This window comes from Ooceraea biroi, chromosome 6, assembly GCF_003672135.1.
Source record: "Ooceraea biroi isolate clonal line C1 chromosome 6, Obir_v5.4, whole genome shotgun sequence".
NCBI lineage: Eukaryota > Metazoa > Arthropoda > Insecta > Hymenoptera > Formicidae > Ooceraea > Ooceraea biroi.
The window spans coordinates 3,240,180-3,261,634 of record NC_039511.1 but is presented as its reverse complement, the minus strand read 5'-3'; the positions used below and the strand labels follow the sequence as shown (position 1 = coordinate 3,261,634).

Below are 21,455 nucleotides of genomic sequence, written 5' to 3'. Positions count from 1 at the left end.
TAAGAGCGAAAACACGCTGAAAAGGTTAGAATTTATTATTTCTTTAAACGTATGCGTTACGTCACTCCATTTTTGGCAATAAATCTGCATTAAAATAATGTTTTGTGTTATTTTTATCAGAATTATCGATAATTTTATGCAGTATGGAACTATCCAAGACCGTAGACATGATCTGCCAGGTTCTTCTGTGTCTGTAGCTGCAGAAGAAAACATTGAAGATATTAAGAAGTATTTTGAAGAGAATCCAAATTCTTCCATTCGAAAAGCTGCCCAAGCTCTTGAAATATCCAAAACAACGTTACACAGGATTTTAAAACATTTCCTGAAAATGCATCCCTATAAAATAACATCGCATCAATTGCTAACCAAACGCGCTATGACGAAACGTGTGGAATTCTGCAAGACGATAAATGGAATGTTTGAAGATGGAGAACTTGATGCAAAATTGATAATTTACACGGACGAAGCACATTTCTGGCTAAATGGTTATGTTAATAAACAAAATTATAGATTTTGGGGGTCGGAAAATCCCAACGTTTCCCTGGCTAAACCTTTACATCCACAAAAAATAACAGCATAGGCTGCGATCTCGGTAAAAGGAATTTATCTGCAATTCTTCGAATCAACAGTCACTGGTGAAAGTTACAAGCAGCTTCTCGAAACACAATTCTTCCCTCATGCAAAAAAAAGAGGCCTGGTCAGAGGATTTCATTTCATGCAGGATGGAGCGACACCACATCGAACCCAGGAGGTCTTCGAAACAATCCATAAAGTTTATGGCAATCGAGTCATCGGTCTGGGATACCCAAATTTGCCCAGGGGGGGGCTAGAATGGCCACCGTACTCGCCGGATTTAAATCCATGTGACTTCTTTCTTTGGGGATACATTAAGGACCATTGTTATGCCGGAAATCCAGAAACAGTGTCAGATTTAGTAGTAGCTATTAAAAAGGTCGTCAGCAACATTAAAGACGACATGTTAGAAAAAGGTTTCACAAGTTTTCGTAAAAGAATTTTCAATAACTGCGTACGTTTAAAAATGACAGCTGATTAGTTTCAGCAACTTCCCATGGGACACCCTGTACATATTCTGGATGAAAAATGTTTATAAAATAATTTTACCTAATAGCAAAATAATGCTATGAATCTTATCTCTATCGTTTTGTTGAAGCACATGAAAACTCGTCTGCCCTTACACGTGCATTATAATCCTATGACCGCATAATCTACACATCCTATAAATTACCAGAAACCATGCTTATTAAATTCCTGCGCAACTGTCATGCCATGTTATGAACGTTTCTCGGTGTATGGTGTGTGCACGTGTGTGATCTTACTTTTGCATACCATCATAAATTTTCCATTCAACCTTTTCAAACGTTCTCCCCAAGGTCTCTTTCGCGCACAGTATGCAAATACGCAAAAATTGTTGCGCGTATAAGCGAATGGCGGCATGTCTCTTTCTACTGCTCGAGGTGCGAGTAAACGTTCAAGCTAATTATTGCTTATTTGTTTTCTGGAGGAAATTATCTTTCCACGTAATTTTCTTTTATCACGTAACGTTTATTCTCGTATCATTTACGTGGTCTGAATAGGTTGTTTGTCGGAATTCCAATAAATCGATGGGAAGGAGTGCCACTTGGGCGTCTCGCCTCGAAAGGAAAAGACTTTCGATGACGACCGTTGCTTTTCTGGCGTCGACAGCGATTCTTCATGGAATCCAGTATAATCACGTTTAATGCTCGTGTCTGTTCCCTTATTCCTCGTTCCTTCGCGTGACCGTACCGCCGTTTTATCGAGCACGAGCGAGCGCTGTTCGCTCATCTTTACTTCTCTTTCATTAAGTTTTCCCAGGTCCTTTCGACGATTCGTCAGGGACGTGGCGCGCTATCTCGCGTTATTACCGCACGCTTGGTTGCACTCCGTGGAAATGAGTATTTTTGTCCGATATACGATTCTATTCGAATTTTAATTCTTCCCGCAGCTCTTTACGTTTCTGCTCGTATGGTAAACAGAAAGGTGCAACATATCAGATAACCAGTTAATTTACAGCGCTACGGTACGTGACAATAATACTTCAACGCAGCCATTACCATTTTGTATTTCTCGCTTCTTCCATTTAATCACGTGCAGCTCGCTCTATCACTTCTCTCATGTTTTCTCATTTCTCGATTAGCCTCGGAATGGAATTCAATTCTCTTTTGCTCGCACCGCGAAAGTTGTCTTGCTGATTCTCGGATGTATTTTCATTGCATTGATAACGACGATCATAACATACGTTTGGCGTAATGATATTTGGGGAAATTACGAAGCCACGAGGAAAGCTGTAATCATCTGGAAACATTTTTACGGGGCGTAGGACATTGGTGCACGCTGAATGTTCCGCATCGTTGGAACGAATGAGGATGCGTCGGATCGATGCGACTGGAGAACGTCTCTGGAAATATCTTCCGGGAACAGGTTTCCCTGACGTTTTGCTCACACACGCAATTGAATTCACCGCGGTGTGCGGTTCATGACGCACGTCGGCAAGGTACCGTATCGATCCGAAACCGGCGCATCACGTCCTCGCTCGTCCACTTTGTAACAGGTGCGTCGCGCATGATATAACATCGTTTTCCTATTATCGTCGCCGTTGCTGCTTGATGAAGCCATTTCGAGTGAAACCTACTCTGTTTAATATTCGTGAAGCACGTTTCTTCGTTCCCGTAACCGAATCGCGACCGATCGCGAGACGATCCACGTCCGCTTAGTTATGCAACGCGACCACCGGTACCAGTTGCGCATTCTATTTCCGTCAAATTCTGCATGCACACGCAACTGGAGGCATTGTTGTTGCCGCGTTACGTAAAGTCGCGACGGCGCGGCATTCCGGCGATTTTAACGATGTTGTCGCAATTTGAACACTGTTCGAATTCCGGATTCGTTCCAGCACTTTGTTAGACGATATATTTTTTATAATGATAAATGTTAGTCTTCTGTGGAAAAATGTTGTAATGTAAAATTCACAGAAAATTAGAAGTGTTTTATAGTTTTGTATATTTATGTCGCGCGCGTTTTAATCAAAATAACTCGTGCTAATAGTCATGATACGCAACAATCTTGTGATCACGAATATTTTGTTGATTGTGGTGGCGCATTATCCAAACATTGGAGAATTCATAGTAACCTGTTCTGTTCCCGTAATGATAAGTCATCTCGCTCGACAACGTCACGTATTTGCGCACACGTGGCGCCAGAATGACGCGCTTGCTACTCCAACATTTTTCTAGCGACCTTACTTTAATCGCGCTTGCCATTCATCGTCCCTCGCATACTGCCAAGGTCTTTGAGCTCGCGCCTCGTCTTTCTCTTTGGCATCATCTCCTCCGCATGTTCGCGCCCTTTCTTTCTCGCTCTGCCTTGGCATGTTTTCAGGGCTAAAAAAAGCAGCACGCCTGACGAAGGACGGAAAAAAGAAAAGACGTGACGGAGAAATCAATATATTATTCTGAACCAAGCTTTATTTCAATTAAAAATGGATGCAGAATATTCAAGATTCTTATAACGATACAGCAGTAATAATAAAACAGTGATGACTGCTTAAAAATAGATGTAAATTGTCTGTTGCAGCTAGGAAAATAATATTAATCTATCGGTGATTTGCTTAATGGATGAAGTAAATTTGCTTTACGCTAATACAAACTATGAGGGCTTAAGAAAATGATGAAAGAAACATAAACAAATTTAACAAAATACAGCGAGATTTATCTTAGAGAAGAAGAGAGTGCGTGCATACAATGGAAAGCAGACGATAACGGGGGAAGTAACGAGAGAGAATCTTTCTTCCAGCGGAAGTCGAAAGTCAGCCCTCTTCCTCCTTTCTCTCTGGCGATCGAGCGCTCTTGGCGATCTGCCAGCTCCTCGGTGATCCCACGATCACGCGCGCACAAGCCAGAATCACTGTCGAAGTATCCAGCCATCGTCGTTGTCGTCGTCGTCGTTGTCTTCTCCTTCGTCTTCGTCGTTGTCGGGGTAGAAGACGATCGAAACTTGTACGGGATCGCCCTGAACAAGATGGGAGAAAGCGGAATCGAGGTCGCCGCAATTATCTTTTATCGCGGCACGTTAACTGCAGGGTGCGTCAAAGCCAGCGGACGGGATTACTTCCCGTCTGTCAAGAAAAGGATTAACTCTTTCGAACCGCGGGTTACAAAAGCATTCCGACCTTCTGATTTTTTTAATTCCCTTCCAAGCCGTTTATCATGGATTAAAGTTATCTTAATCGAGAAGAATCAATAGAGAACTTGAGACGTTAATTGATAATCCAAGTTAACCAGTCAATTTGATTCGGTTTGATGTTAAGTCAAATATCATGAAATCCATCTCTTTCTTTTAATTAAAAGATAAAAATATAAGACGTAGATATCAAAAGAGTTCCAAATAAAAATGATGTTTTAATAGAATTCTTACGTAAATATTGAGTTGTAACATAACGTATACTTGGCGCGAGACACTACCGTGTCTCTTGATTCGTCTCGTTTATTTAATATTTTTAATAACGAATATGCGTTACAAAACATATTAAAGGACGGGTTTACAAAGGTTCTTTCAAACAGTTTCACGCATAACGCGTTGAAATGTGCTACCGGGGAGCACGTTTTCTGCAGCAAACTCCGACTTTAGAACGGTATTGCAGCTGCAACTTCAACGTCGGATTCACTGACACGTTTGCGAGCACCACATAAGGACGGTCACTGCTTTTCTGGCTTCGTCTTGGCCGATCTTGTGCGGCTGCATGTGCGGATCGCACGGAGGCATAGATCGTGATGCTATGCGAACGAGGCGCGGGCCTTGCGACGCATATTTTACCGCACGATTTAAGACCGATTCGTGCATACGCGTGAGTTGGAATTAAAATTTCTTGCATGAACTAGTGAATCTGTCACCGTGTAGAAATTACGCGGCTGTCCGTGCTGAATCATGCATTTTCGCCGCGAGCCTTAATCTTCAAGACAACACTCGCGACAAATAAATGAACTTAGGATCGTTAAAATTGTTATGACAATTATTTATTCCGACTATAAATTTTCTAAAAATATGATACGAGTACGACATGTTTTATAATGGACATTGTTCTCTTTCTGTTTCAGGTATGTATCATCAAGTATCTCTTCTTGAGCTCACTTGTGAGATTTTATGTACAGGCGATTTAGATCGTAAGTAAATCATTCTATGCTGAAAAATCTTTGGACATTGTTTGATAAACGATTTTATATTGAACTTAAGTTATGCTCCTATATTACCTATGAAAAGTGAGCAGATTTATGACAGCAGATAGATAATATCAAAATGTTTGATATAAAAGTACAAAGCTATCTTCTGCTCTTTTAAGAGAGTGAGAGATAATGCGTTATCACATTTGTGCTGGATACACATCGTCTCAATTAGTGGCGCGTAACATTGGCAACATAGACTATCACACAATGTGCTTTTATCTCAAAAAAGTACGATGAGAACATGATTGTATACTTCCGCGATGTGATTTCAGGGCAAATTGATCGTGTTCGCGCCGATGAACGTGCGATTTATCTTTACACAGGAAATATAGAAAGAAGCTTTCAAGTTTCACTCGGCCTCACCTGGTGTCGAATTAAGAAGCCGCGCCTGCTTCATTTCATTCACAATGAGCACTCGCGGGACGAATTTAACTTGCGCGCACAATCTCCGCGAGGCCGTACGAAAACGCGAAAAATTTTGCCTCTCGCACAACTCGTTGAATTATGAAAGAACTAGGAACTCTCGTAGGCATATCCAACGGCAGGATGAAAATGCAGCTGAGACGACAAACTTGACTGCGTGCTCTGCGATAAAAACGGAAGCAGATTAGCTCCTCGTGAGGTCGAAATTTTATTCCCCGTGTAGTCCGTCTTCTCTGTCGGCTTTGCAGACGCCGACAGCGCGTTCTTGTGGTTTCGTTTTGTCTGTCGACGCGATTCCGTGTACACTTCTTCAGGAAATCAATAAATCGCCGTGTTCTTAGCTTGACTCGACAACCAATGCGGCGAAAATGCATTGGTTGTTCGATCTACGACACTTGAAATTTGTTTCCACGTAAAAGAAGCGACAAGACCTTCAAAATTGTATTTCGTAGTTGTTGATATGCCTCGTGAGCAATCTTTCGAATCACGTAGTGTATAGCAGAAGTTCTTAAATACTCACTTAAATACTCCCTTAAATACTCACTTTTGATGCGATATTCATTGACCTCGTTCGACGACGAACTTGCTCTTTCCTTGGTTATGAAGTTCCGAGATGTTCGGTTGCTTCGAGCACTCCTGCAACGTGTTCTCAGCTCGAGTATGTCGTGCTTTCGCGACTGCAGCTGACGTTGGCGGTCAGGATAGTAATTTGCTTAAAAGCTCGAACCGCTTGTGCTATCCTGCGTGAACGCGTGGCAATTTTGTACAAATGCATTGGTCTGATTAATCTGATTTTTTTAACAAGCAGGATTTTCTAAGCATTTATATAATTAGTATCTTTGAGTATTTTTTGTTGCCTTCATTAAATAAGATTGATATATTACCGCTTAAATCGTATTTTATGTTCTCAAGTCAAAAGAGAAAAATGCAAAATTTAAATATTTTATATCGAGATGAGAAAGGATGAAATATTATAAATGCACGTTTTAATATTAATTACTGACATAATATTCAGTTTATAGTGAGTATATGTATAAGCTAATTTTGATTCTATCAAGTAGCTTTATAAACCGAATCAAATTTATTAACCACTTAGATACACAGTGTATGCGTATGTTTAAATATAAATTGCCTGATAGAGAGAATTAATTGATAATAGCGACGAACGAGCTATATCACGGCATAGCAACTTCTGCCTGAAAGTAATTTAAGTAATTGACGCGTTTACATTATTTGGTGGAAAAGTTATCGCGCTGTACACGAAAATTTTATTCTGCGGCTATCGGAGTAATTAAATTCACGGATCGTTGCGTTAAGCAGCAAATTTAATTAATTAATCTGCTGCATACTTGAAGGCACGTGCACGCGGTCGAAGCTGGTGTTTGTTACCCAAAGCTTAATTGTATAGTGGAACTCGGCAAGTTTCGATATAGTCTTTAATCAGAACGTTCGATCAGCTACACGAAATTCGTGGCGTCGATAAATGTGATCGCAATTTTTTTTAAATATCACATATTGCAAAATGTGACATTTAAATGGACGTCACGCCCATTCTCGGTCGGGATTAAATTAGACCCATATTTTGCGTTGAAACTGCGAAAAACTGGCATTTAACATTCTTTGTGTCATCAAGAGAAACACGATCAAATTCATTGCAAAAAGTTCATACTAAAATATACGTACATAATAAATCTAGGTGAAATAAATTATTATACAGAGTTTTGCATGTTCACTTACTATGGGAAACATTGCGTATATCTACACGATTTAAACTGTACATTAAATGTCAGTTGCAACTGCCAGTACATCGTACGATCGAGTAGAAAGTTCATTACAGAATGTTCTTCGCGGATTGCCTTGAGCATATCAGAAAATCGAATCTTTTTTCTTTGAGCGACGTGGGCAATTTTGGTAACGAGTTTTTTACGTCACAACGAAATGCAATGCTCGCGAGAGAAAGAAGGAAAGCAGTTGCTTTCTCGAGCGCTCGGCAGCTTGAGGAAGAAGTTGTAATTTTCAGACTGTGTAATAATAGTTCTGATAATTTGATTTATTTGATTTATTATAAAATATAAATACGATTACATAATTGTGATAATTTTACACAATGTCTCAAAAGCATTGCAAGCATGAAATATACGAAATTCTGTGAATACTTTAAGATTAATTATAATAAATATTGGATATCAATATTTTACCCTTTTCTGAAATATAGTTAAAAAGTTTTGAAATTTCCATAATATTCGTATGTATTGTAATATAAATAGAAGGAGACAAAAATACAAGTATAAAACGTATCATCAACAATAAAGTACACAAAAATTTTAAGATTATTAAATCAACTTCAAGGGCGAAACTCTTATATTCAATTATCACTTATAAGCATGGTGAAAGGTCATGAGTTGCTATAATTATAATGTCTTTATAAAACGTTGCTTTGTAAAACTCTGTAAAACATATTTGACTCGCTTTAATGGCCCAGCGCTTTATTGATTCACGTAATGTTTTATATATGATTATTTATATAAATTTCAATTTATATTTCGCTTGTATAATTTCTTAACATAAATAAATATAAATAGAAAAAAAAACGAAAACAAAATATCATTATATTTTATGTATATTTTACTGAAAATATACATGAAATGTTGATACAACGCGCGCTTCTGTCAAATTGCAGCAAAATTAAAAAAAAGATTAATATTAAATCTATGTCGTTTTATTTATCATGTAACATATCTCGGACGTGGTAAAAAGAGCTTTTCTCGAACGCTTCGCTTAACTTTTCACGAGCACATTAAACCGGAAGCTCTCGCTTATTTATGGTGTACGCGATCCTATTAATATGTGTACACACATAACAGTCAGCGAAGTGCTCGGCAGAAAATGGCAGTAGTTCACCTTTCCTATTTTAAAACTCACTGCAGCAGTTTACAAGTTTTCCTATTTAGCAGTATAGTTACTAATTATCTCAGTATTGATTTTGTGAAAAATTTAAACAATAAACTCTAAAAATCTAGTAATTTTTATTTATCCAACAAGTTACAAAAGAAACAATTTTAGTTGTCCAAAACAACATTGATTTCTGAACATAAAATATCTCTTGCTTCAACAGGCATGTTTAATCTCAAATCAATTTGACCTTTCGTCCAAAACTACGAAGCTGCGAGGCCGCAATTAAGCACCGTTAACAATGCTGACGTCCTTTCATCTCATTGTAATTCACTTTGGCCACGTTTAGTCGGAGAAACCGTGAGAATACCGATATTCGGTACGCTCGTACCGCGTAACGGTCGCGTTACCAGTTTTTCGCGTTTCTGTTTCAAAAATACCAAATGCACCGTTTTTCCTCCGGTGCTCCAGTCGCGTGGGAAAAAAAAAAAGAAATGGTCACCGTGGCCACATCCCGTTTTTCCGTGGACCGCGTCGATCGCGTACACTATCGTCGCGTATAAATACCGCGTATCCCTGCGGCCACGTGTCGGAATGGCTCGCGTGACCCATGCCGCGTATATGTTGCGGCATGCACGCACCGTATACGCCAACGTAAACGCATTATCGGCACGGTAATATACTGTACAGCGGCGTGTACGCGCGAACGTAACCCCACGAGGGATGCGAGTAACGGTGCCGGTCGTACGGCAGCGTTCACATGTATGAAAGTGAATGGATGTGTGAGAGAGTGTGTATGTATGATATGTATGAGAGAGAGAGAGAGAGAGAGGTAGACAGAGATAGAGAGGAGGCTTTATTAAGCGGTCGGGCGAGTGGAGAGAGCGCACGGCCGCAGAACCGGAGTCCAGTCGTCTCTATGGTGTCGTCGGACTCGAGTATGGGAGAGTAAACTGCTTGTCAGAGCGCTAGATTATGCGACATTACGCGCGAACAATACTAGCGCGCGATTCGGAGGACTGTTCGTCGTCATCAGTTAACTTTCCTGGATAGCTTTTAGTTCTAGCGACGGCATTTCTCTCCGTAAACCATTAGTGCGTTCCTCTTTACTCGATTGCATTGTGACGCCACGGAAAGGTAGGTCTTTTTTATACCGGATCTTGAGAATCTCGATACTTTGTAATATGCGATATTTGTATTGGTTTGTGAAAGTCGAAGAAAAAAAGAGAGCTTCTATTTGATACTCACAAAAAACGACAAATTTACGAGATACAGAAAATTGATCGTTTTCTCGCGACTCTTCAGATTTCAGATGATCTATCGCTATTATTTCTTGAAAGACAACGTTGTGAGGCATTGCTCTTTCTCGAATGATAAAGAACCTTGCGTGTCACTGAATTTCCGCAGGATAAAAAGTAGAAAATACGAAGATACGTAGGTAGCCGATGTGTGATTGAATTTATAGCCTACTCATTGCCGAAATATCTCATTTAAATAAATAACGTTCGATTCTCCTCCGCGTGTTAACAACTGTATTTAACGATCGTCTGTGACTCACGTATGGATTCATCAGCCTGACTTGTTCGGCCACAAGTGGGCCGAAAATAACACGAGTCGTCGTTCTCATTCTTTTGCATGTAAAGTTGAAGACCTTGATTCACCGAAGTAATTATTTGCATATTTATTGGGAGCGAATGGTGGCTTGAAAGCACGGCGTATCTGTGATGCACGTTTCTTTATCGTGATCAACAAACAGCTGGCTGTATTCTACCTCGTAAATAACGTAATTAATGTATGCCGATAATTTTTCCATCATTTCGCGGTGATTCAGTGCGAGACAAGCTTCGAAAGAAATTTTTGTTGCAATTCGTAGAGTAACATTTTACGGGGAACAACAACGTAGAGCCTATTAAATAAGTTAATATGTATTTTTGGCAACGTTACATTTGGCAAGTGTTGCGGGAATGTGGTAGCAACGTGATAAATGGAGCTGTACCTCTGCCAAATTTCATCAATTCCGATATCACGAGCATTAGTACAGACTGCGATCATTATTACCGTCGTTCTATTCTTTATACGACGCAGCTTTACTTTTTGTGATTTGCTGTGACATGAGTTAGATATCGCCGGCTTGAATTACGGAATAAGAATCGAATTATCGCTTCGCTTCGAGAGAGAACTCTGCTCAGCGCGAGTTCTTGATGCCCGGCCAACAATCTCCAAGCCGACGTGTTTATAGAATTGCACGAATAAATATTCGCGATGGCATTACAGCTTGGACATTCTTAACAATTTTGTCACTGGGGCGAGGAAGCAATTTATGGTAATAGTAAGTTGACATTGCGAAATGGAAATGACGAAACTATATTTTCATGCGAAAGGATTTTCGGGCAGGCACGTGGGACGCTAGTGTTGTGACAGAAGTAATATGATTCCACAATCCGTACGTTTTCTTCCGTGGTATTCATCCTTGGATATTCCAGCGTGTATGCTTCTCCGAGCGAGCAATTTTACCCTTTTTCAACTGATTATATATATTAGGGGTGTGATTTAGTTTTGAGGGTTTTTTTGCTCAAAAACACATGTATTTAAATATGATAATGAATGAATACCTTAATCAAAATATTTTCCTTCGTTTTCTATAACTTTTTCCCATCTTTCTGGCAAGAGATGGATTCCACCACGATAAAATCACTCTTCTTTTCAGTTGATCCATTCGTCGACGAATTTTCGCACTTCTTCCAAATTATGAAAGTGTGTATCCTCTAAAGCGTGTTGCATCGACCGGAACAAATAATAATCGCATGGAGCAATCTCCGGAGAAGACTTGCCATTCAAGCTCTAATAGTGTTTCTTTCACTGATAACGCAACGTCAGGTCGAGCGTTGTCACGAAGAAGAATCACTTTCCGTCGTTCACTCGCAATTGCTAGTCGTTTTTGGTCCAATGCTTGCTTCAACTTGTACAATTGGTGTCGATAACGATCAGCCGTGACAGTCTCATGCGGATTTAACAGCTCATAGTACACTATCCCACCAAATACAGAGCATTACTTTTGAACCGTGAACATTGCGTCTCGGAGTGGATGTTGATGGTTCGCCTGGATCCACCCATGATTTTCTGCGTTTCGGATTATCAAAATAGATCCACTTTTCATCCCCAGTAACAATCCGAGACAAAAGACTCTTCTTTTTTTGCCTGGCGATTAACGAAATGCAAATGTTCAACCGGTTCGCAATGGCACTTTCCGATAATTCATGTCGAACCCATTTCCCTTCTTTCTGAGTTTTTCTTATTTCATGTAAATGTTTCGTAACTGTTGTACGATCAACATTTAATGCTCTGGCAAGTTCTGAAGTGGATTCTGTTGGATTTTCGTGCAATAATGCTTGCAAATCTGCATTGTCAAGCTTTCTTGGTTGTCCCGAGCGTTCTTTGTCCTTCACATCAGTATCACCACTTTTAAAGCGTCTAAACCAGTGTATTCACACGTCTTAATTGATGGGGCAGAATCACCATAAGTTTCCACAAGAATTCTATAACCGTCAGCCGCAGTTTTCTTTTGATTAAAAAACAAAAGCAACGCATGTCGAAAATGCTGTTTCGGAAGTTGCATTTTTACGATGATATAAACAATAAACACGACTGTTATTGCATCTATTGCTATAATGCTACTAAATGTCATGGATAATGTCAAGACTGTAAGAAAGAACAGTTATCGGAAACAGCTATTGGAACAAACTGACACTACAGCCATCTGTTGCAAAACCCTCAAAACTAAATCACACTCCTAATATATAATATGCGCGGAAGAGTGTAAAATGTAAGAGATGCGTCTCGATCGCGTGTTATTATTTGTTCGGTACTTTATTGTGACAATTCACAGACGTGGATGCAACCGACAACGAGTCACGAAAGCGCTGGAAGAATAAAGTTTATATTGGCTGTCGTCGCGACGTTCAAAGTAGCGATTTAATCGCTTTCCAGCGAGATATAAGCTTTTGCTGCAGGCGTAGAGCGCAATACAAACAGCTTGTAGGGTTTTACGTGCGCTCAACTCTTCGCACAGAGAACGGGCGAGCGAGAGGCGGACAGCGGTGGATGGGTGTCGGCGCTTTTGAGGCTTTTTATTCGCGCATCCGTCGCGTACCCACCGCTCTGTGAAAACTACTTTTCCGCCGGCATTTCATCGAATTTAGAGCGCACGGCGAGAGTATTTGAACGAGTGTATTTTCAGCCATCGCGGCACACGCTATTCCTTAATGTCACCGAGTCTGCTGCTGTTATTTATCCACTTTCGTTAGAAATTAATATTTCCCGTCTGTTAAAAATCTGTTATAAATTAAGCGACATATTTCTTAGCTGTTTTAACAGACAAAATATAATGTACAAAGAAACTTTTGATGCATCGAGGACATTTAATACGTTTGTTTTATTAATGAGAGATTAGTGATGATTGATTGATAAGTGAAAATATTGCAATAATTTTTTATAATAATCAGTCCTGAGTACTAACGCGTTATAAGGTGCCGATAGTGTTTTATGATTTGCACGCACGTTGGCGTGCGTTTGATTCAGAGTAATCAGCGAGAACACGCACCCGCATGCAGGAAACTCGATGGACTCGAACAGAGGCGGACTTCGACATGCTGGGTACACAGACGAGACGATTGACGTTTGGACAGTATTTATTGCGTTACGTTTTTTTCTTTGCTCTGGGAAAATGCATTTATCGGGAACGGGGAGATACACTTCGTTGATCCTTGCTTCGAAGTCAATTTCAGATCCGATCGACGCGTAACTAGATTCCTGTAATTGCAGGAAGCTTGATCCACTTCTCTGGAATCCCGTCTGCGGACGGCAGAGCCGCGGCTGCGGTTGGTCTAGATCGACGCTCGCATTTTGCACAAATCGTTCGTGCGTTACGGTAAATTGCATATTCACTATTTATCTCATTTGTGAACATTTTAAGTTACACGCGAGTTTTTCGAGATGCGTAACTTAGCAAGCGGCGTTTCGGTAAAATTCGATATTCGATAGATGTATTCGATATATCGCATCATTCAGTGGCCTGAATTTACGGTTCGTACTGCTAATTACCTTGATCACAATTTTTGCGATCTGCAATTAATGAAATGCAATCGCCGAGTCACCGAGCGGATTGCAACAATCGGACACGCGCGCCAATTATTGCGCTCCGAAATTGCTACGATTTCAGATCTGCCGCGGTTAACGGTGGGCGCGTTCTGTATGTGTTCTATTCTCAATTTCACCCGGGACAGGAATCTCTGTAATTACGTTTCAATCTGTGGCGACCTCATCCTCGGTCTCGTACCGAATCTCCCGGGGTGGTAATCGAAGAAACGGTCTCCGTCAGAGAGAAAGGACCCCGCCTTTACCTTCTGTCTTCTCATCCGTGCCGAATCACGGCTGGATGACTTTTGTTTTACTACTTCTAATTGATTTTGATGTGTCTGTGTATGTGTGTGTCAGACACGTTTAATTAAAGTTGTCAAGCGTTCAGCACACTGTTGTCGTAGCCTTTAATAAAAGCAAGCTAGTTCCGAGCTAAATTATTTCGAAAAGTTGAAGCAGGTGAAAATACTATGTGACACTTTACACGATCTGTTCATTGAACAAGTAAAATGTGAAATATAATGTGAAGATTTATTACTCACATTGTCATCAGCAATTGAGAGGAGTTTAATTTATCTTTATGTTCGATAGCGAGCGAAACTGAAGAAGTGAATCAATGTTTAATAATTTGTTTAATTTGCATAAAATAATACGAAATTAAATTTTATCTAATATTAAAAATGTAGGCACGATTTATAAGATGTAGATATATACTTACGTAATTACTACTAGATTTATCAGCGTCGCACGAATTTTAAGAGTTCACAAAAGAGTGCGCACACAATTGATGCTATTGGGAATTAACGAGCGTTTAGCTCCTATGGAGAGACCGATAAATAGAGACCCCGAGCCCTGTATTCGCTTCGCAACCCTTCCTCAACTCGAGAGAGTGAGCGTATTCCGATAGAGTAAGCCGACAGACAGCGGCTGGCATGCCTTTATGGTTTCCGATGCTTTGTGGCACGAAATTCTGTCTGCCGCCGCGAGCATGTTTTCGAACTTGGTGGTTTTGTCTCGCGAATCGTCTGCGCGTAAAACCGGCTTTTATGCGCTCGAATCGTGATCCGTGAGGTTGACTCGTTCATCGGTTTGAAATGGGTAGAATTTGAAATGGTAAAATAGCTGAAATACAACTGTGTTTTTCAAATTTTGTGGTCCATAAAATAATGTAAAAGATGCAATCAAATAATTATAATTGTCAAGTTCACAACTTGAAGAAGTATAATTTTTAATTGTTGCCGATAAATAAATTGCTAGATATTATTTAAAAAAAACATTTTTACTTAAAACATATACTACAGTGTCAGGAAAAAGACGAGCTAGAAGGTAATTAGAGCTGTTTAGCTGCAGGTTGCCTAATGAGGTATGCCATGAGTTGGCACACAAGCGATCATGTTCATGCTCGGCGTGGTGAACTGCTGGTCAGTTTGGCAGAAACGTATCCGGGGTTTCAAGTTGACAACCAGCGGTCAGGTAATTGGAGAACGGAAAACAAAGTGATGTCTCCATGGCAACACCCCAGCATCCCTTGACGCAAGAGTAAGGTACGTCACCGCCGCTGCCGCCGCCACCGCCGTCGTGCCCAGGGCAACATGGCCTAACAACCGCCGCAACCCTTATTTCATCTATGCACTTTTTCTGCGCTCGTTTTCTGCCCGTCGTCCGCTGTACCGTGAACCGGGAAGAAAGAGACACGCGCGGCACTTTACCATTCCGTTAACGATGATTTATGTGACGCACGATGCAAGCTGTCGCGTCACGGTAACGGCGATAGCATAACACGTAGTTCAACGTTCCTTGTAGCCGACGCCAGGTACAAATCGCCTGGCATCATCATCATTGCTGCTGCAAACGATGCAACGTCTATCTCCGCGTGCATCTCTCGTGCGGCATCACTCGCCGTGCTAACGTAACTGTGGTAACAACTGGACGTCCAGCGTTCAGGAGCGTGACGCATCGCGTCAGTAACGAGCCGTGAATCCCAATGTAACGCCGAGTTCTTAATTCTCATCGTCAGAAATTTGCCAATCGATACGCGAAAGGAACTGACTTTGTGACTGGAAAGGGAGATACCGGGCAGCGATCGCGTAACTTTTTCCCTAGGATGGAAAGTGAAAGTTTCACGTATTTTCGCATCAAAATATTCAATATTGCATAGTTTTTTAAGAAAACGGTGAGGAAGACACTCTCCTTAGGGATTGTACTTTCCACGAACAAAGTTACGTAATCGCGTGAAAAAGTTCACACGAAATGGATAGAGTGGAAAGTGAAAAGTAAAAAGTTTCACTCGAAATTACATGATCGACCCCCTGGTGACAGTTGTTGGAATCCAGCACGGTTTCTAATATTTCATCAGTATTTGTCGAACGTTTCAATTCCGCTTCTGAAACTAAAGTGATGCTTTCTGTTCATCTATTCGAAGCTGCGGCTTATGCCAGCCGATTGCGCAGAGTTGCTCAGCTCGGTTGAAGACTCTTCGACAATGACGCGTGTCTATTATCGCATTGGGTGCGCCTGTTGCATCGCGGCATAGCGGCGATGTCCAGTCGCAGCTCGCTTAGCCGGATGACGGATGCATCACTGCGGTTCAATCGGCATTCGAGTCCATTTGTCCCGTCTCGCCGCATTGATGCCGCGACTCGATTAGGCGATATATATCGCGTCTCCCTCGAATTGTTTTAATGGTAATCATTAATTCCTTCCTTTTCGTGCGGACGCGGCTCGCCGGTCCTCGCGCAAGTTCTCCGTGCTGAGTTTTACTTCCAGAAGGCTCGCTATTAGCGTCTGTCGAATGGAAGGTGGACCCGCGTCTTTTATCGAGTCTCCTTTGTATGGTGAAAGGCAGCGATTACGGCTGAATCCATGCATTTTGTGGGCGTAGTCGGTTTTGTGCCATTAACTTGTGCTCGAACCGTGGAGCCATGCTCGATAAAGTACCGCCGCGTAAATCGATGAATAGATATAAAGCAATCTAAAATAATGATATTGATGTTCGTAATGATATCTATGCTGTAAATTTACAACAATGATAGTCAACTACATAGCCAGATAAGATTGATTTCAGCGATATCCTCGTAGCAGGATTTTAACACCTTGATTCAATGATTTACGTAAAGTTGATTTGTCCTCAGTTATTTTTATCTGTACTATTTTAATCGATTTTTAATAACCTAATTTTGATTGCATTGAATGAACTATTTGCTCATTTAGCACGATTGTTGCGAGTTTATCGAAAACACACATGTTTCGTGCACAATTTGGTTTACGTGATAATGATGACTAGCAGCTAACGATCGTAACTCACCAGAAATCCAGGCTGAATATCCATTCACGTGGCTTTCGTTAAACCGCTTTTATATAGGCTTACTCTGCTATTGAACCCCGATTAAATAACCACAAGCAACTATATGCCGACATTCGGCGTCTGTTACGCCTCATTTGCACATTAATTGCTCCAATTCAAGGGTTACAAAATGTGATGCAATGCCATGCACCCTCGTGCTACAATAATTCGTGAAAACTTCATTATTGACTAATCTACCTAGGATCAACTCGTTGCAAATTTCAAAAAGATTAATGAGTAATTGGTAACTTAAGTAGATTAATAAATCGAATTAATAGCTAATCTCTGTAGCTATTAATCTTTATCGGCTATTTAAAAACCTTATTTTATCAAGATATTAATTGTGAATATATGAACGAAAAAATGAGCAATTAAATATCACATGATGCTCTCAACTCAAGTTTTACGCAAATGTTTCTGTTATCGCATAAGACAAGGTCTGAGTGAAATTTATTTTTACTTTCTTTATCTGGTTGTGACAAAAGTAATATGATCTTGTTATGAGACATTGTATGATGACGAACAATGGCGAATACAGTTTATTGCGTTAATATTGCCATTGTCTGCAGACAGTAGATGTGGCGTAACAACTCTCGGCGCTCTTCGACGCGCGTGAATAGGCCTCGTGGAACAGCGGAAGTGCTTTGTGGCGTCAATTATTCCACTTCGGCATCGGAGTCGATATACTCTTATCCTTCCTTTCGTGAGATAAAAGGAAAAGTGTAAGTTATAGCAAAATCTACCGCACTGTATCGCACTTGCGTTAGAACTCCGTCTATTCGATTACTTAGAGTGCAGCCTCATTCTCTACGTTATCATCAGTTAAACGCGTGTATTCAGAATAACTTCTGACATTTCTAAACTGAATGAAACTCTCAGATAAAAAATGCAATGCTTTCAACTTTGACAAGGAAAATAGTCGTGTAATTTTAAAAAATGGTGGACGCGTACATTTTGTTTTTCCTCACTCGTCTATCGGAAAAACGCCGATTATTATTATCATTTTAATTATCATTTTAATGGATCATGCTCGCTTCGGCAAAATAGCTTGTTCAATTTATCACGCGTGCTACTTCGATCGAGGAATCGCTTTTTCGAATGCGATGCTTATTTCGCCGCAACTTTTCCCGGCTGTCGCGGGGGATTAACCAGCAGCTAATTAAGCGATCGCCATTAAGGCGACTTTGACCTACACCGCTATTCGCGATCGAAAGTCACCTCGCGCAGTTTGCTCTCTGAGACGTTACCGGAGTCACGAGGGTGTCCCTTAGGGGTGCTTAAAGCTGCTGTAATCGGTTGCCGCCACCACTTTACGCCGCAAAACTGCCCTACCGCACGTTATCGGCCGTTTTGCTCCACGGGGGGTTCCTCAGAATTGCCGTCTGATAGCGTTCAGCCACACATGACGCGGCTTCTCTTTCCATCACATCTCATCCTCGCCACCGTTCCATCTTCGCGCTCCGTAACTTTTTCCCTAGATGTACGGGGGTTCTGCATTATGCAGCGTAGGGTGAGTGATGACGCGAACAGCCCGACGTGGGTTGTTTATTACTGTGCATATGGGAGATTTTTTTCCCCTTGGCGATAGCCTGGATCGTTTCCTTCTGACGTAGAGTTTGAAAGTTACTGACAATGTTGGCACTAGCAGTTGTGCTATTTTTTCAAATACTGAATGTTCGCATTACATTGATACAACTGTCAATTAGTTTTCCATTTCTTTCTTAATATTTAAGAATGTGATGATTGCAAACGTTTCTGAAAAAGCGTCGTGATGCTTTATTAACATAAAATTAATTTTTGTTTGTTCGTGTCATTCTTTCCATTAGCATTTGGTTATATTTGCTATAATATTGATTTTTCAAGCACGTGTCTTGCACAAGTAATCAATTTATGATGAATTTCGACATCAATAAATCTTTTCTGTTTTATTCCCTATGACAGCTAAATTTACTATAGCACTTCGTTTTCTCTTCGTGATTGGATAACGTTTCAGAGTAGTGCAACGGACAATTCATTAAATTATCTATGGGGTAACGTTGTCGAGTTTATTGATTTTATGGTGACGCTGCAGTCTGGCAATGAGATCAGTTCAAAAATAGGAGAATTGAAAGATTGAAAGTGAAATAAAAAAGGTCGCCTCACATAAAAAATTCATAAAAAATACTTTTTTTATAAATAAAATTTAGAGTTTCATGTTGAATGCGCTAATAAAACTAGCTGTATTATTTGCCTTTGTTGTGGGAATACAAATGTGAGAACGTGCATAATATTACAGTCAGTCGAAATAAATTTAGCTACCGTCACTGTTAATAACCCCACATTAATTCCGTGTTGATCGTACGTACAGTACCTATATGGAAGATTATTTGTTTATTTAATTATATAATAATTATATAGCAATTGTATCATAATTAAATGGTTTAATATATACATTTGGGAATGTATTTTATCAGGTATTCTATAAATGCTAAATTCATTCATTCCATAATTTACTGATTTGATTATCATTTTATACGTGAACATTGTGTGTTTTGAGACAATACCTATCATATATAATTATCTTTACGCTATGTAAATTATAAAAATTTAGTTTAGTCAACAATAGAACAACTGATAAAATGCGACATGACATTTTCCGTTCTCTGAAATATTAACATAGAAATCGAAATATTTTGCGCGGAGATTCTGGATATACATGGCACGAGGAAAATAGACTCGCATTAAATTTTTCATGCTAGACTATTTTATGAATTTGTTATTGCAGGAACAGTAGTGTAACTACATAACCATCACCTTACTTGTCTTACTTGATAAGATTCTTTCTTTATAGAAGATTATTATTGAAAATTGAATTTCTAATATTTAAATTTCTAAAGTAAAGCAAATAGTATAAATTTCAATAAATAAAACTGATTTTTATGTCAAATAAACAATAAAATTCATCCTTTTCGGTCGATGGTCGTTTGGTCGTTTCCACCCTTACGGATGCCGATAAGAGGGTTGATGAGAACTTCACCCTCGTCGGTAAACGCGGGTAATACAGGAAACTACCCTTTGTTTTATTGGAAAAGTGGACAGAATCTGGATAACATATCCTAGATTGATAATTGCATGTAGTGTGATTGTAGATAATATTAGTTCCATGCTCTTTTTCGAAGCACTGGATATCTTAACATTTACATAGATAGGAAAAACTCGGAAATGTTCAAAAATAAAAATTTCGTATTTTTAGAAACATAATTATGACGCTTTAAAAATCATTTATAAATTAACGTGAGATTATTTTTTCCTGTTGCAGCGAAAAAGCAGAATGGTGCTGCTTTGCGGACAAACAGTTTGGGTTCGGGTGCGAGAACGCCGCCGTTGGAAAGAAAAAGTAAATTCTCGGCCCTCGGTAGACTCTTCAAACCTTGGAAGTGGAAGCGGAAAAAGAAATCGGATAAATTTGAAGCCGCTTCACTATGTAAGCAAATCAAATTATTTATATGATAAATAATTTAATTAATCCAAACGTTTTATAATTGAAAATGTTATAAATAAAAAATATCTTAATAATCTTGTGCAACAGAAAGAATTTAAAATTCAATTCCGCGTCGTGTTGTTTTCGAGATAACGATGCTGCACTTTGCATACCAAATTAATGTACGTTAATAATTTTGATACACAAATGTTTACATTATGCACGTATGACGTAATAATAACGTATTCTACGAATAATGTTTTAATCATTCTTACGTTTCAAATTATCACACACGGGAAGATTTCAAACGTTTACCACATGCGATACCGTGCTGGGAAAATAATCATACTATTTATAACTGCGCTGCAGAGATAACAAGGCAAACAACATAATAACGTTCGCGTTTGCTTTCTTTGCCTTTGTTAATAGCTCTCGAGAGAAAAATCTCGGTGCGTGCCAGCAGAGACGAGTTGGTGCAGAAGGGGATATTGCTGCCCGTGATACGGTCGACGTCGTTTCTGGAAAATGGTGAGTGAGCGCATTTCTTTTCTGCACTTTTTGTGTCGTTGTTCATCACTTTATTCGACGTTTCTCAATACCACCCTCGACACCAACTTTCCAAGGTAGAACGTAGAACAACAGATACGGCAATTACCTCAAAGTAGCATTGCTCATCGAATGAACCGTACGTTCAATCGAGTTACATCCCTTGCGGCTGATGGTACCCCTTTTCTTCGCACACGCTGAAATTCGCAAGCGCGCCAGACAGAGTTTCGAGTTCGTTTACCTGGCCGAGCACGCGCCGAAAATGATATCCGGCCCTTCGACGGGCTGCACAGGAAACGAGAAACAGAGTGCCAGGGCGCCGACAGCCCTCGCCGTCCAATGTCGTAATTGCGTTTTATGCTCGTTACCGTGGCAGACGTGAACTCAATTTCCGCAA

General features: G+C 40.1%; 1 protein-coding gene across 15 annotated transcripts in view; it reads left to right on the top strand.

The window, feature by feature from the left end:
- The window catches only part of LOC105284085 (phosphatase and actin regulator 4B), a 227,287-nt gene that overhangs the window by 65,322 nt on the left and 140,510 nt on the right, over positions 1–21,455 (top strand). For all 15 annotated transcript variants that reach the window (XM_026970287.1, XM_026970289.1, XM_026970286.1 and 12 more), the window contains 2 exons: positions 20,351–20,515; positions 20,942–21,040. In XM_026970287.1, coding sequence (XP_026826088.1) covers positions 20,351–20,515; positions 20,942–21,040 — 264 coding nt within the window. The remainder of the gene's footprint in view (positions 1–20,350; positions 20,516–20,941; positions 21,041–21,455) is intronic.